Here is a 13,560-nt window from a genome sequence, read left to right on the forward strand (position 1 = left end):
AGTCTGAATTTACTAGACAGAAGTCACTAGGAACGCCTTGACAGACTCCGGCTTCAGCTAAGGCTCCCTCCAGCTGCGGAGGCTGTTTTTGTTAGAATCACACACTGCGCAGAACTGCTTAGAATAGAGCCATGATCTCAACCACGAAATGTGAACTTATATTTTGGAGAAACTAACGGGGACGGACTCCTTTCCTAGGCTGAGTGTTGAAGCATGTCTTGCCTCGGCGTTTCAGCTCCTCCTCGTCTAGGTAAGACGCTGTGGACTATCTATCTTTACGCTTTGAGGCAATCTTTGAAGAGGCAGAAAGATTGAGAGAAATGTTAGCATCTTGCACGGAGTGGTGATTTCCTAGGTTTTAGAGCTGAGCCACGAAATCAGAAGTGGAAAAAGTTTAGTAAGTAAAAAACTGTGAGTCAAATTGTTTTAGCAAAATGTCAACTCTAAAATAGGCTCCATGGAGATTTTTCTCCGTAAACTGAGATCTTATTTTCATCCCTTTTCAATCCTTAACTTATTTATGACTGGAGCCAGAAGACAGACCAGTTTTCCTATTATATGGTTTCTATGAAACAGATACATATTCTCACACATTGTGAGGTGTAAATGATTTTTTTTCTTTCCCCGTCGTTTGCCAACAGGAAAAGTAGATCCCGCTATAGAGTGACTTTTCTTAATAATGCATCTCCAAAGAAAATTTTGAGTCTCATTTAAAATATGAAGATTGGATTCCTCAATATTTCCCCACCCAGTTTCAACCACAGGTCAAACTGCTAATGCACAGCTTAAATGGTTTATTTTTAAAAAGAGTAAACACATGAAATTTTACAAATATTTCTATCCTAAACAGTATTTAATCTGATTTTTAAAGATTTAAAGATCAGAATTGGATTTAATTTATATTAACTTTCTTGAATTCACTATTCACTGCTCGGATCATATTCTGTGTGAATATTTTTGAATAAAGTAAATCTCAATGACAATGACATTCATTGTTACTATTTTAAGGCAGCTGGAAATCACTACAATCATATGAAAAGCTGATCTGTATTCATAATTCATGTAATCATAAAATTACATTTCCACTGGGCTATAGTATATTTAAGTTATGTTTACATGTGCAATATATGAGAAAAGAAATTTAGTAACGACTGACATAACAGAGAGTTTTAATGCATAACATACTGTTATATTTCTGAATATTTAGAATGAAAATCATTATTTTATAGAAATCATATGGAATGGTACGTGAAGGGAACAAATACCCGTGCATATTTCCAAATCTATTAGATGAACACAAAATATCCCAAATGAAATATGAAAGCTATTTGACAGTTGGATCGTAAGAAATCAAGTGTTTTCATCATAAACTTTTACATAGTATAAGGTGACCATTTGCTGTATTAGCTAATTATGCTTAAATTTTATGCTAGAATAAGTTATATTGACAAATTTTAACTACTCACTAACAATTTGTTGTGTTAAGACTTCTAAAAGTGATAAAAAGAATCTGTTTTTTAAGTGTGTTAAAAATAAAATATTGACTTGTCTAAATTATGATTTAATAAAATTCCTCAATAGAATTTTAAGGAAGGAAAGAATATAAGAGGTCACCTCTTCTAACACTCTTAAAGGTGCCAAAAAGGGAGGTGAAGCATGACATTCAAAAATGACCTGTCCAAGGTCACACCGCTAGTTAGTAGAAGAGATGACAGTGGAACCATGGTACCCTGTATCATAATTCAGGTAACTTAATATGACATCACCTTGTTCTCAAATAATAACTGCTCATAATAAAGTATGAATATATTCGTATCCGGTAGAAGGCTACCTTAAACAGAAAATTGTAATGCTTATTTTTTAAAAAAAGGTTTACAGCTGCCACCAGTATTACAGTGTAGAAAAAAAATAATAATGGCTTTAAAAAAGAATCAAATTTACTAAGTAATGAAATTTCCTCAAATGCAAAAGTTTTCTTACACCTTCAACAAACATTTTAAAGGAGTAACTTGTTTGTGACTGTTTTGTTACATTTCATGTTTATGCCAAGAAAATCAATCCATATGCTAATAATTATATTAATTTTAAACTGATGTTTCTTAAAAACATAGAGCTAGAAAGGAGGTTGTCTGATTCATATCCTTGCCTCCAAATGGTATCCTTATAAATCAACTTAACCAGTGGCATTCGGAAAAGATTTTACTGCCCCCCACTGGAATCGGTTTAAGAATCTCACGTACCCGGACATCCTTTTATTTATCTAACCTAAATCTCTATTGCTGCAGCCAGTTTCCAGTTCTGTGGGTTTCTACCTCAGTGGAAATGTGAAAAGCCTAAATGGACGTGTGAAAACATAAGTGTACATTTCTAGGCCAAATAAACCCACTTCCTTTCATCTTCCCTTCTACAGCTTATTTACAGTCTTTTAATTGGTTCATATATCTCCTCTGAGCCTTCTACAAAGTCCTTTAGTTGTAGAATCCAGAGTTTGTTATAGTATATAAATAGCTGACCAGTGCAGTGTCAAATGGAGGAGGTGGCTGCTTCATCTGTACATTCTTCATATATGACAGTATATGTTGCTTTGCACGCCGAAACATTGCACTTTCCGTGGCAAGAGCCCTTCTAATAAAGCTAATATGTGTCATTTCTAGTACATCCCATTTCTTTAGAGAAAATGTGAGGCATGATGCTTTTTCTCCCCATTTTTCTGAACCAGATTGGATTTCCTGATGCTATTACCACTTAAAAATAGGCTATTCAGCACTTCCAGTGTCTCCACACTCTGCATGATTGGAGTGAGGAATAAATGCAGTAAAGCAAGAGCCTATATAACTGATGGCGTGATTACTAGAGGGTCTAGTACACCATTTTATCTAATTTTTTCTAGAGGACGTTATAATAAAAAAGAGAATTTTTCTGGCCCTATCCAAACCTGCTCATACCATACACCTCACTACAAATACTTTAGGCATGGTTTAATCTTACTTATAGAGGATGGGTGTTAGAGGATTAAAACAAGTCTAAACTGGGACATTTAAGATGTGTCTTTTGTTTTTACTTCATTTGTTTCCTCTTGGAGAAGGAATGAATTGGTGTCAATATCATCTTACGATGAGAATTCTCTCTGTAGAAATCATTATAGTACAATGAAGTTCCAAAAGAGAGATGATTTAGATCTGGATCAGAAAATTTTATTATCTGAATAAATGTTAAGAATTGTACATGAGAATTTAAAGAGGATGAGGGAAAATTCCTCCAGATTTGAAGGAAATAGCGTAAGTATTATACCTTCTTCTCCCAGGTGAATGATAAGCCCCTTAGTTGCACAAATCAAACAGGTTTACAGAGAAGCCCAGATACAGATTGACTCTGGGGTGGATATAGAGATACAGCATACTACTTCTAGTTTGGCATTAAACTGCCGGTCAGCTCATAGAGTTGTGAGAAATAGATGCGCTTAGTTTTTGAAGAAGGTAAACAGAATAAAGGTGAAGTGTAGATCTTGAGACCTAGTTTAAAAGAGATTATTGATTTTGATTCAGTGGATTATAGAGTATATAAGTGAACTTGAAAAGATTAAATAGGAATTCCGATGTAAAAAAAGCTGAAAGGCAATGTAAACAGCATGTGTATAAACTTGCTCATGAATTAAGATAGAGGACTGAAAAAAGCAGTTGTAGCTGCTTGTATGCGTGAAAAGGTTTTCCTATTAGACTGAAATCACAAAATGGTTTAGCAATACAGTTCAGATCATCCAGAGGAAATCAGTCCTTTAATAGAAATGAGATCCAAAGGAAGTAGGAAGATCAGAAAGCAAGCTTAGAAATTCAACCAGTGTTTCTTTTTATTCCCAGCAGTTGGCAAAATACCTAGCATGTCAGGTATTGTCAATACGTGTTTGTTAATAAATGTTTGTGGAATAAATAGGAGGGAAAGAAGAAAGAAAGGAAAGGAAAACCAGCATTGAAGAGTTGGTGCTGTGAGACTTTTTTAAAATTTTCCAGACATCCTGTAATGATAGAATAATAATTTTTAAAGAGGAAGGAAAATAAGAGGTTGGCAAAAGTCATCAGAGCCTGAGGCCAGAGGTTAATAGCACTCTCATAAGATGACATTACAAGTTCATTAAGAGCCAGGAGAAAGCATGAGTATCCAAAAATAGTTCAAAGTTAAGTTACACGAGGCCAGTGAGAGCAGAGCACTAGTGAACTTTCCACAATTTAAATGGGGGTGGTGTACTGGAAAGCTCGTGGGAAGAGACAGAAAACTGGCTCAGATTTGCATCTTTGCCATTTGAAATCCTTGCTCTGTGATTTCAAGCATGCCCCATCCTACTTTGAGCTTCTGCTTTTTATTGGTAAAGTCTGGAAGATAATGCAAATATTTATATCACTGGGTCATTTTGAGCATTAGATGAGACTTTGTACGTACAAACTGGGTTGCATACAGTATAACAAACAAAATTTTGTTTTAAAAAGCAGAGGTCAAATGAATCAAGAAAGAAAGAATCATGGTGTTTCACCTTGTGGTCAAATCACTCATCTCTATTGAAATAACATGGGCATGCAAGGGATAGTTCCAGCTCCTACTCAGCCATGGTTTCTGCAGCTAAGATCCGTCAAAAACTAAAGGAATCATTGCCATCACCACCTTTGTCATCATCATCATCATTATCGTCATCATCATTTAGTATCTAGTGAGTTCTTGCAATATGCCATGGATTAAGTGTTTTATATATATTATCCACTCATTATTATTATAGTTCAATATTATTCTCTCTCAACAATTTTCATTACTCCCATTATAGAAGTGAGAAAACTGGGGAAGACAAAACCTAAGTAACTAATGCAAATCACCAGAAAAAAAAAATAAGTTTCTTTAACAGACATCTTGCCTTCACAAAAAATAGAGGTAATAATCACTACCCATCAATAGGTGTTAGAGATTGAGCTAGTTACCTAGGCCTGCCAAAATTTCTCCCTGTAAAATCAGGACAATGATAGTACCTACTTCATAGAGTATTTGTGAGTATTATTACTAAAGGAGATAGTGTAAGTGCAACACCAAATACAGGGCCTGATCCACAGTAAATGCTTAATACAGGGAAGCTCTTTTACTATTACTATTATCACGATCACCAAAAGTTTCTAATGCACCTACTATTCCTTGGGTATATGGGACACTTGGTAGTAAAAACAAGCTCAAATGTACATAGGAAGATGACAAAACAAGATAAGAATTATAGATATTAAATACAGAAGAAAAAAGTTGGTATCAGAGGCATCAATCCCTGATAGGATACCAACCTAACAGAAGTAGCTAAGTTCTCAGTGATTTCATGTTCCTGATTGCAGTGAAAGTTGTACTTACCAAATGACTGAAATCTCAGTATTCTGTTGTCACCTAACTGTCCGAGCACCTGTGTTGCTGTAGCCCTCTTGTTTATATTTGGTGATTACTGTGTCTACCCTTAGAGTGTTCTTAGAAATGATAGCAAAGTTAAAAATAGAAAGTGACCACTTAAAGCAAAGCCACATCTCACCATGCTGATGATAAAGCATTATAACTCATGTCCATTGTGGAATAGAAGTATCTTTTTTATAATAAGGCAAAACCACATTTCAATCATATTGCTTTGCCATTAAAAAAAAAAAACAACCAAACTTTTGATATCAAATTTAACTCTAAGCTATTTCCTGCTGCATGAAAAATTCCAAGTGAAATAAGTTAGGAGCAAAGGCAATACTTTTCTTTGGTTATAAGGGACTCTGCAGAAAAGAGATAGGAATCAAAAAACCAAATGATTAATTATTCATTAATGAATTTATTTGCAGAAATAGCTAAAATACAATGTAGTTCTAGGTGCTCAAAGGGTTCTGTACCAGATGGAACACTGTTATTGAGAAGACTGTGTACTTTCTAAAAAAATAAAACATGGAATCCTGAAGGAAATACAGGTGTCTATAAATACTTACTGCATCCATGATGCAATATTGTCCCCCAAGACTGTGTTAATTCTGGGATCTCTTAGAAACCAATTATCCCCAGAAAAGTCTTAGTGGTATCAGACAAATAGGACATTTTTAAAGTTTACTCAAATTACACGTGGTTATTTAAAAAAACGTTCTGAGAATCCGCAAACCTGGCTGACCTGAGCGGCAAAGTGGTGATAAGTCAAACACTGCCAGTATCTGCGCTCCTCCCTGCAAGGGAATTAGAAACTACTGGGGCTACATTAAATAGTAGGAAGCCAGAGGTAAAAATAGGGCACCTCAGAAATATTAACTTGCAACTTTGTAACAGCCTGTTCTTTTCTGATGAGCTGACAGAATTCTAGTGGATTGACAGAGTTAATTTCAAATTTACTTGATTCCTGGAACATATTTGAGAGCTAAGAAGGAGAAAAAACTTACCAAGCTTAGTAAAACTAATATATACATAAAAATAGGTAAACATTTAAAAAAATATTTTAATTGGGTACCTATTTATTCATTCTTCTTCTAAAGACCAAAAATGATGGAAGGTTGGATGTGTCTCTCGGAAAAAGTGATGTACTACTCAATCCACTGACTTAGCTCATTACAGATGGTTTATTCTGTAATTTACTAAGACTTTTGATGATTTCCAGACAACCTAAAGACATGGAAGCTTTTTCATATATAATATTTTAAGCTTCGTTAAGTAATTTACCAGTAAAGAATTTTAACAGGAGTTTGTTTTTTCCACAGACAGCTAATGAGGCATAATGAGTAAATTCCAACATTTGACAAAGTATGTGAAAGTAGATGGATAATGATTTTGTGAAGGATTAAGACAAAGATTGCCACTAAAGAAAGGAAATCTGCCTGTAGTCATACAGAGATAGGTTTTTGCATCGTTATTAAAGGTTTCTCTCTCCTAAGCCTAATTCTAGCCCTGTCTCATTTTAATTAGTTAGCATGAATATTTTAAAGAAAAAGCACTACTTGTCTTTTACTAAAAGTTGGCTACCCTGATTAGACTCTTAGAAATGCTTTCTTTGAATGTGGTATCTTTTTTGTTTTTTGGGGTTTTTTTGCTATTTGTTCATTCATTTACATAAAGAGATTAAGAATAATCATATCTGTTCTAGGCGTTCTCGCTGATCCTAAGCCTCTTGAATATTTGACAGTTTTGCGTTGAAAAGCATTCCTCTCGTGTTATCATTGAGTTGGGGGCAGTGGAAGGTGCCCAAATGTTCCACAATTTAGTTTGCTAGATAATTTGTTCTTTGACAGCTCCATCAAGAAAATGAATTTCATTTTGACCTCCGCAAATGCTCACTGTCAGGCAGATTTACTTGGCCATCAATGAGCACACATTTGAAGAACTACAGTAAGCTGTGATCATGTCTGTTTATATGTTGATTCTGCTGTAATCGTCTAATTCAATAAGTGTTTGGGTGGCACTTATTACATGCAAAGGTGACTCCCTGAGCGTAGGCCAAGATACACTAAGATGTCACATCCCTCTAGGATGTCCAGATTCCCCATCTCTCCACCTCACCAACTTGACCCTTATACTAGCAACAATGTGGGCCATTGTAGAAATGCTCCCTTCTTGGTTCAGATGCATTCTCTATTCTTGCAAGAGTGCATGTTAGAGAATTTAACCTACCTTTAATTAAAAGGAGATTATTTCCCTCATGTCTTCTCTTCTTTCTCCCAGTGACTGAGTACATGCTAGGTGGTAACTATTACATATAGATATGCACTAAAGCAGTAGTAGAAGAGAGAAGAGTAGGAGAAGACAGTAGTAGGAGAAATTTAACATGGGATGGGTAATTAAGAAGAAAGACCTGATGGGAAACCAGAAGTAACTCCAGCCATCTAAGGAGAAAGTAGGAAAATACAGAGAAACTGGCAGTACTATTATGCCTTCTATTAAATATGCAGCAGCTGTGTGAAGGTGTTTAAAAACAACCCAGGAGTCAATCATGTGCATGTGTGTGTGTGTGTGTGTGTGTGTGCGTATTTATTTGTATATGTGTATGTATACATATACCTATATATGTCATCTGTTTTCTGAAAGGATAAAACAAGATCATATATACTTAGGCTTATATTCCCAATGTTTAGTAGACTGTCTGCAGCCCATTCGGCACTAAATAAACACTTGTTGAATAAATGATTATGATCAGGCAATGTTGCTCTCAGTTCTAAAGTACGCCCACTTGATTTCAGCCACAAGTACTTCATTTGCACCGTGTTTTCCCAGGCTATAGTATCGGCAGTAGTGATTCCCATCAGGCTCTTCTTTCCTAGGAACACTTGCCAAGTCAAAATACAAGGTATGTGTTTATTTCAGGAGCAAGTGCAAAAGAGAGCATGATCATTTGATGTCAGACATAGGTCAGGGATTCTCAAACTAGAATATCTTCAATTGTTTTTTAGTACAGTAACATTCAATTTTGATTAATTTTAAAATATACACTGCATGCCACTGTATGCTTATGTTAAAGAGTGGTGTTATGAAATTAACCCAAACAATAAATTTTAAATCACTCTGTGTCTAAACAGCCTATGCACTAATATCACAAAAAGCAAATGTGGGCATTTCACAAATATTTTCCAGAATCATTACATAATTAGAGGTACACAGAGTTTCTTGTAATATTAATACAGTGGTGTTTGAACACATGCATTTAAGAAGTGAAAAATCCCCATGGAAATTCGCTTCATAAAATCAACACCCTGGAATGACTTACACTTTTCCAGATCCTTCATCCAAATCCTCAGCAGCTGAGCTCATTCTGAATGAAACTGCATAAAAGTGATTACAAGAAAAAGTAGTAGAAGTTTGCAAAATAAGTAGCTGGTAATTAGAAATGGTGAGAAGGCTCAAAGGGAAAGTGAGGTCTTTTACAAAGACTTCTAAATCTTACAGGACAGATTCTAGTCAATTCAGATGACTTAGAAAATGGGGCCGATATACTACGATGTGATGGACAATATATTTTAATTAATACGGTGTTCAGCCTTTAGATCCTGAAGGCAGGTTTTAAATATAAATCTTACAAATCAGAATTAAAATAGGAAGTATGAATAAGAAAGCCTGTTGAGATAAAGTTTTTCAAACAATCTATCAGACCACAGGATATGGAATGAACATTCAAACTGTAGTGATGATGGTCATAATGAGAGTTAGGAAATTTTATGTCTTCAAAATAAAGACACTATAAATTCACAGGAATGGTCTGGAAATGCCCAAAGAACATAGATTAGAAATTAGGACAGAAGGAGTTAATGTTGTGTCAAATCTATCTAATTTATAATCTCTCTTTGCAGCTAGATTGTCTCAGAACTTGTTGAACTGTCTTCCTTTGATGTTATAAAAATACTTACCTACTTGCCAAGGGGTTGAGTGCAGTAAACTAATTAATATTATGGTCAGGACTTAAAGGCAAAAATTTTATGTAATCTGTTCCCCAAGGGGTTAATAAAACTCTTTCTCCTTCTTCATCAGAGAAAGAAAACCAGAATTGTCTCAACTTAAATGTAAATGTGGCTTAGGAATGACACTAATACCACTTGGCATTTCTTAAGTTAGCCTGCTCATTCTACACTGGATAAAAATAAAGAAAAGAAAGCATCTGAAACAGAACCGCCCTATTACAACCCAAATTTGCCCATGAAAGCAGAAATTTTCTGGCCTGCATCTATGCGTTTTTTCCACTTTTCCGTAGCCTCCCACATATAATGACTTATGCACGGAATTCAGGGACTTTATATTTTCTTATGAATGCCAACATAGAAAATGTGAATGCTGACCATTTTCAAAGATACTCACAGACCCTTAAAAGAAACGGAATAGTATCCAGAATGATATTTGGTCAGTCTGGGATACCAAAATTCTAGTACATTCCTGGTCTTTACAAGATGGGAATATTTACCTTTCTGGCATGTGCTTAGTCAGAATAGCTTGCGATTTTTGGTGGGGAGTCAGAGTCCTTTTCAATAGACTGAAGTGACCCAAAACCAGCACTTCAGTTAATCTTGTTTATGATTGAAATCAATAAGCCAATCTATGTCATGTGCTGACAGTTCTTGTGTGGTGTAAAAACTGGAAGTGTCTGCTCTTGAACAAGATTTTTCTTTTACAGTCCAGTCATTAGGTTTCATTATGGGACAACATTTGGACTAGTTATTTTTATAAGGTTGAGTTTACATTGGTATAATTTGTTGCCTTTAACTAAGGCTTTTAATAATTTAAGGCAAAAAGGATGGATACCTGGAATGTGTTTATATTCTGACCTTATCTTATGTCTGGTTTTCTTGTTTACTTAAAATTTTATGGCCAAATGCTAACAGAAGTATACAAACTAAACTCCTTAGAAGCCAAAGAGAATGAGACTGAAATTTCTGAAGAATTATTTCAGTTGTCTTGTCAGGCTCACATCTTCTTTTTGGGTCACCCGAATTCCTGCCTGAAGAGTTTAGACTTTATATCTACTAAAGATGTGTGGAGGGAAGAGGTGGCAGTAGAATCGCATTCCATGGATGAAGTTTGTTGGCCCTCTAAGCCTGGGTCTTAGAACCGGGGCCTACTTTGAATCCAGGCTTACCTCCTAGATGTATGACCTTGGGCAATTTATTTAATTTCGGTAAGCTTCAACAGTACTAGCTTGCTAGCGGGTCGTAGCAGCAATGAGATGCATGTAAATGTATTTATCCTAAGACATTTTAAGTGGTGTGTGTTATGCTTTCTTATGCATGAATTATGTGTTAATATGAGCTAAACTGGATTACTCCATGTTTCTTAGTCACTCCCTGGAGTAAATGCATTCTGGTAGTTTGGGATCTGTATTAGCTCTTTCACACACTAATACATTACACATGCTGTCTCTATAGCTCAGGTTTTGCATGAACAGTTCCCTGGTGGCCTTCAGTGCAATTCAAACCAAACAGCCAATAGATTTCTGTAACGATTTGTGTCCACAAAAGTAAATCAGGAAAGCATCTAAGCTAGAGCAACTAGTTTCTTCCAGTGAATTTTACTAGTATAGCGATCCAAATATTTTCCTAATGGAATTTTAAATATTCAATATGTATATCTTTATTCGTTAATAGATCAATCAATCCAGCTGCATTTAAAAGTATTGTTAATGATTTTTGACCAGAAATATTGACTGTGAAATTGTCTTCTACTATTAGGCTGCTTCTTAAAGAAATAACCTTATTGAGGCTATTAAATAGAAGCTTTATACAATCTCTTAATCTTTCATAGCACAGCTTAAGTGCTCTCTTTTCCAAGATATATTTTGACTTTAGAACTATATCCTGAACTATGTATATTTCTTTAATTTTTTAATAGGTGGTGCAATGACAAAACTCACTCTCTTCTTCAATCAGTGAATTTGAAGTAATCTTTCATCGTTTCATCTCCTTTAGTCTCATATGGAATATATCCCTCTATCTGTTGTTAAACTACGATGACATGTCTGTAGCTATCAGAAAGAGAAGCTGGGAAGAACATGTGACCCAATGGATGGGACAGCCTTTTAATTCTGATGATTGTAACACAGCATGTCATCATGGACTAGTAGCTGACAGCTTGCAGGCAAGTATGGAAAAAGATGCAACTCTAAATGTGGACCGCAAAGAAAGGTGTGTTTCACTACCAGACTGCTGTCATGGCTCAGAGCTGAGAGATATTCCTGGGAGGCCAATGGGTCACATTTCAAAGGAGGTGGATGAAGATGACAGCCATGAAGGTGAAGATCAGTTTCTTTCTCTGGAGGCCAGCACGGAAACACTAGTGCATGTTTCTGACGAGGATACTGATTCTGATCTATATCTTACAGATGATAAACAGATTTTAACTACTCAAGGGCCTAAAACGTCAGATCAACATAGCATCAAAGGAGCAGGCTCCTTAGTAAAGACGCTGCCCATCATGGAAAGTAACCAAGGTTCTTATGACTCCTGGGGAATGGCTGGTGGAGCTGATTTAGTGCTGGTAGAGGAAAAGGGGGACAGAAAAGTTGTTGACATGGTGAGTAAAAGCCTGGAGCTTTGTAAGGATATGAGCCTAAGTGAAATAAAAGATGCATCCAAAATGAATGCATGTGACTCTTTGAATGTGAAAGATATTGTGCCGGAAAAGCAATTGCTTAATTCTGCTGTAATTGCTCAGCATCGAAGGAAACCCGACTTCCCTAAAGATGAACATGAAAGAAACACCTGCAGTGCAGTACAAGATGAGTTCCTGGCTATTCCTTGTGCAGACAGAGGACTGCCATTATTAAAAACAGATTCTGGAAGCTGCCTTCTGCAGCCTCCTTCCTGCCCTAGTGGAATGTCAGCTGAAAATGGCCTGGAGAAGAGTGGTTTCTCAGAACATCAAAACAGAAGTCTTCCAAAGGTCAACTCAGGAGATGGCATGCAGTGTTTACACATAAAGGAGACTCTGGCCACCCATGAACCCACAGATAACCAAGTCAGACTTCGTAAAAGAAAGGTAAGACACATGCACCTATTATCTGGCTTTTGGAATTCTGTAAATATCCTTGTTTCTGTCACTTATTATTTTGCTAGAGTTAAAAAGATATGTGGACATTTCTTTTGCTCAGTAGTGTAGCTGTATGACTCAAAGAGCATCTTCTTGGGGAAATCATCAAAATACGTAAAAATTAAAACAGGATAACCTATCCACTTCACTAATAATATTTATAATGGCTCATGAACATTCTATGTTGGAATTGTGTTGAAGACAGAACTGGTTTCACTTTCTTTGGCTGGAATTAAATAGCCACCAGATAGTTCAAAGCCTATCTAAAGAGTGATCTCTGATTTTTAGAAAGAATGTCATGGTAATTTTTAATTAAAATTGTTTATTTCAGCTTGCTTCTCTTCCCTTTAAAAAGTATATTTTATTATAATAAAAGTGGTATAAATCACATATTTTAAATGAGCCCTTTGCATATACCAAGGCAACAGTACCCCCTCCCCCAAAATATGCTAATACTATTTTAAATGATACCCTGGTACATTTGCTATCCATAGCTACATGAACATTTTTTTTAAACTCTTGACCATAAAGGATGACTAACTGAAGTAAATTTTTATGCTGAGGCACCTTTGACTAATCCTGTAGATGCCATGGTCCCCCAAGAAGTTTCCAAGTGAGAGACACAAGGATTGGAAGGAACCACATGGATCATGATTTAGTTAGAGAACTCTTGACCAAAGTTTGTCATACCTTTAGGATTTCCCCAGCATTATTCCCACATTGTAGTACTCTATAATCCTGATGTAAATACAAGTAAAATTTCTTCTGTAAATCCAACATGCCCATTGGCATCAAAAAAACCCTGCAGATTGGACACTTCGGTGCAACATTCTTGCCCTTCTCTTGATATAATACTAATCCATAATTCCTATTCTCCTAAGACAAAACTAAGGTTCTTAGTTCTGTTCAACTGGGGCTATCTACAACGAGAAAAAAAAAATCTTCAACTCTCTTTTGGTGAAGAAATCTGGTTTCCATAAACTGTAGTTTTGCTAACAAACTAGATCAGTAACATGTCATAAGTTAAAG

General features: G+C 35.8%; 1 protein-coding gene and 1 long non-coding RNA gene across 3 annotated transcripts in view; one reads left to right on the plus strand and one right to left on the minus strand.

The window, feature by feature from the left end:
• The window catches only part of LOC309838986, a 50,781-nt gene extending 45,344 nt beyond the window's left edge, over window positions 1–5,437 (minus strand). The window contains exon 1 of the long non-coding RNA XR_014298438.1: window positions 5,374–5,437. This is a non-coding gene — a long non-coding RNA (uncharacterized lncRNA). The remainder of the gene's footprint in view (window positions 1–5,373) is intronic.
• DLC1 (DLC1 Rho GTPase activating protein) overlaps window positions 1–13,560 on the plus strand; it is a 401,322-nt gene that overhangs the window by 697 nt on the left and 387,065 nt on the right. Inside the window, exons 1-2 of one of the 2 annotated variants that reach the window (XM_082680446.1) lie at window positions 43–250; window positions 11,335–12,480. In XM_082680446.1, coding sequence (XP_082536572.1) covers window positions 11,458–12,480 — 1,023 coding nt within the window. In that variant the 5' untranslated portion in view covers window positions 43–250; window positions 11,335–11,457. Of the gene's footprint in view, window positions 1–42; window positions 251–11,334; window positions 12,481–13,560 lie in introns of those variants that run through there. The other variant, XM_082680447.1, reaches the window with a different exon arrangement.

This window comes from Grampus griseus, assembly GCF_964374135.1.
Source record: "Grampus griseus genome assembly, chromosome: 21".
In the NCBI taxonomy this organism is placed as follows: Eukaryota; Metazoa; Chordata; class Mammalia; order Artiodactyla; family Delphinidae; genus Grampus; species Grampus griseus.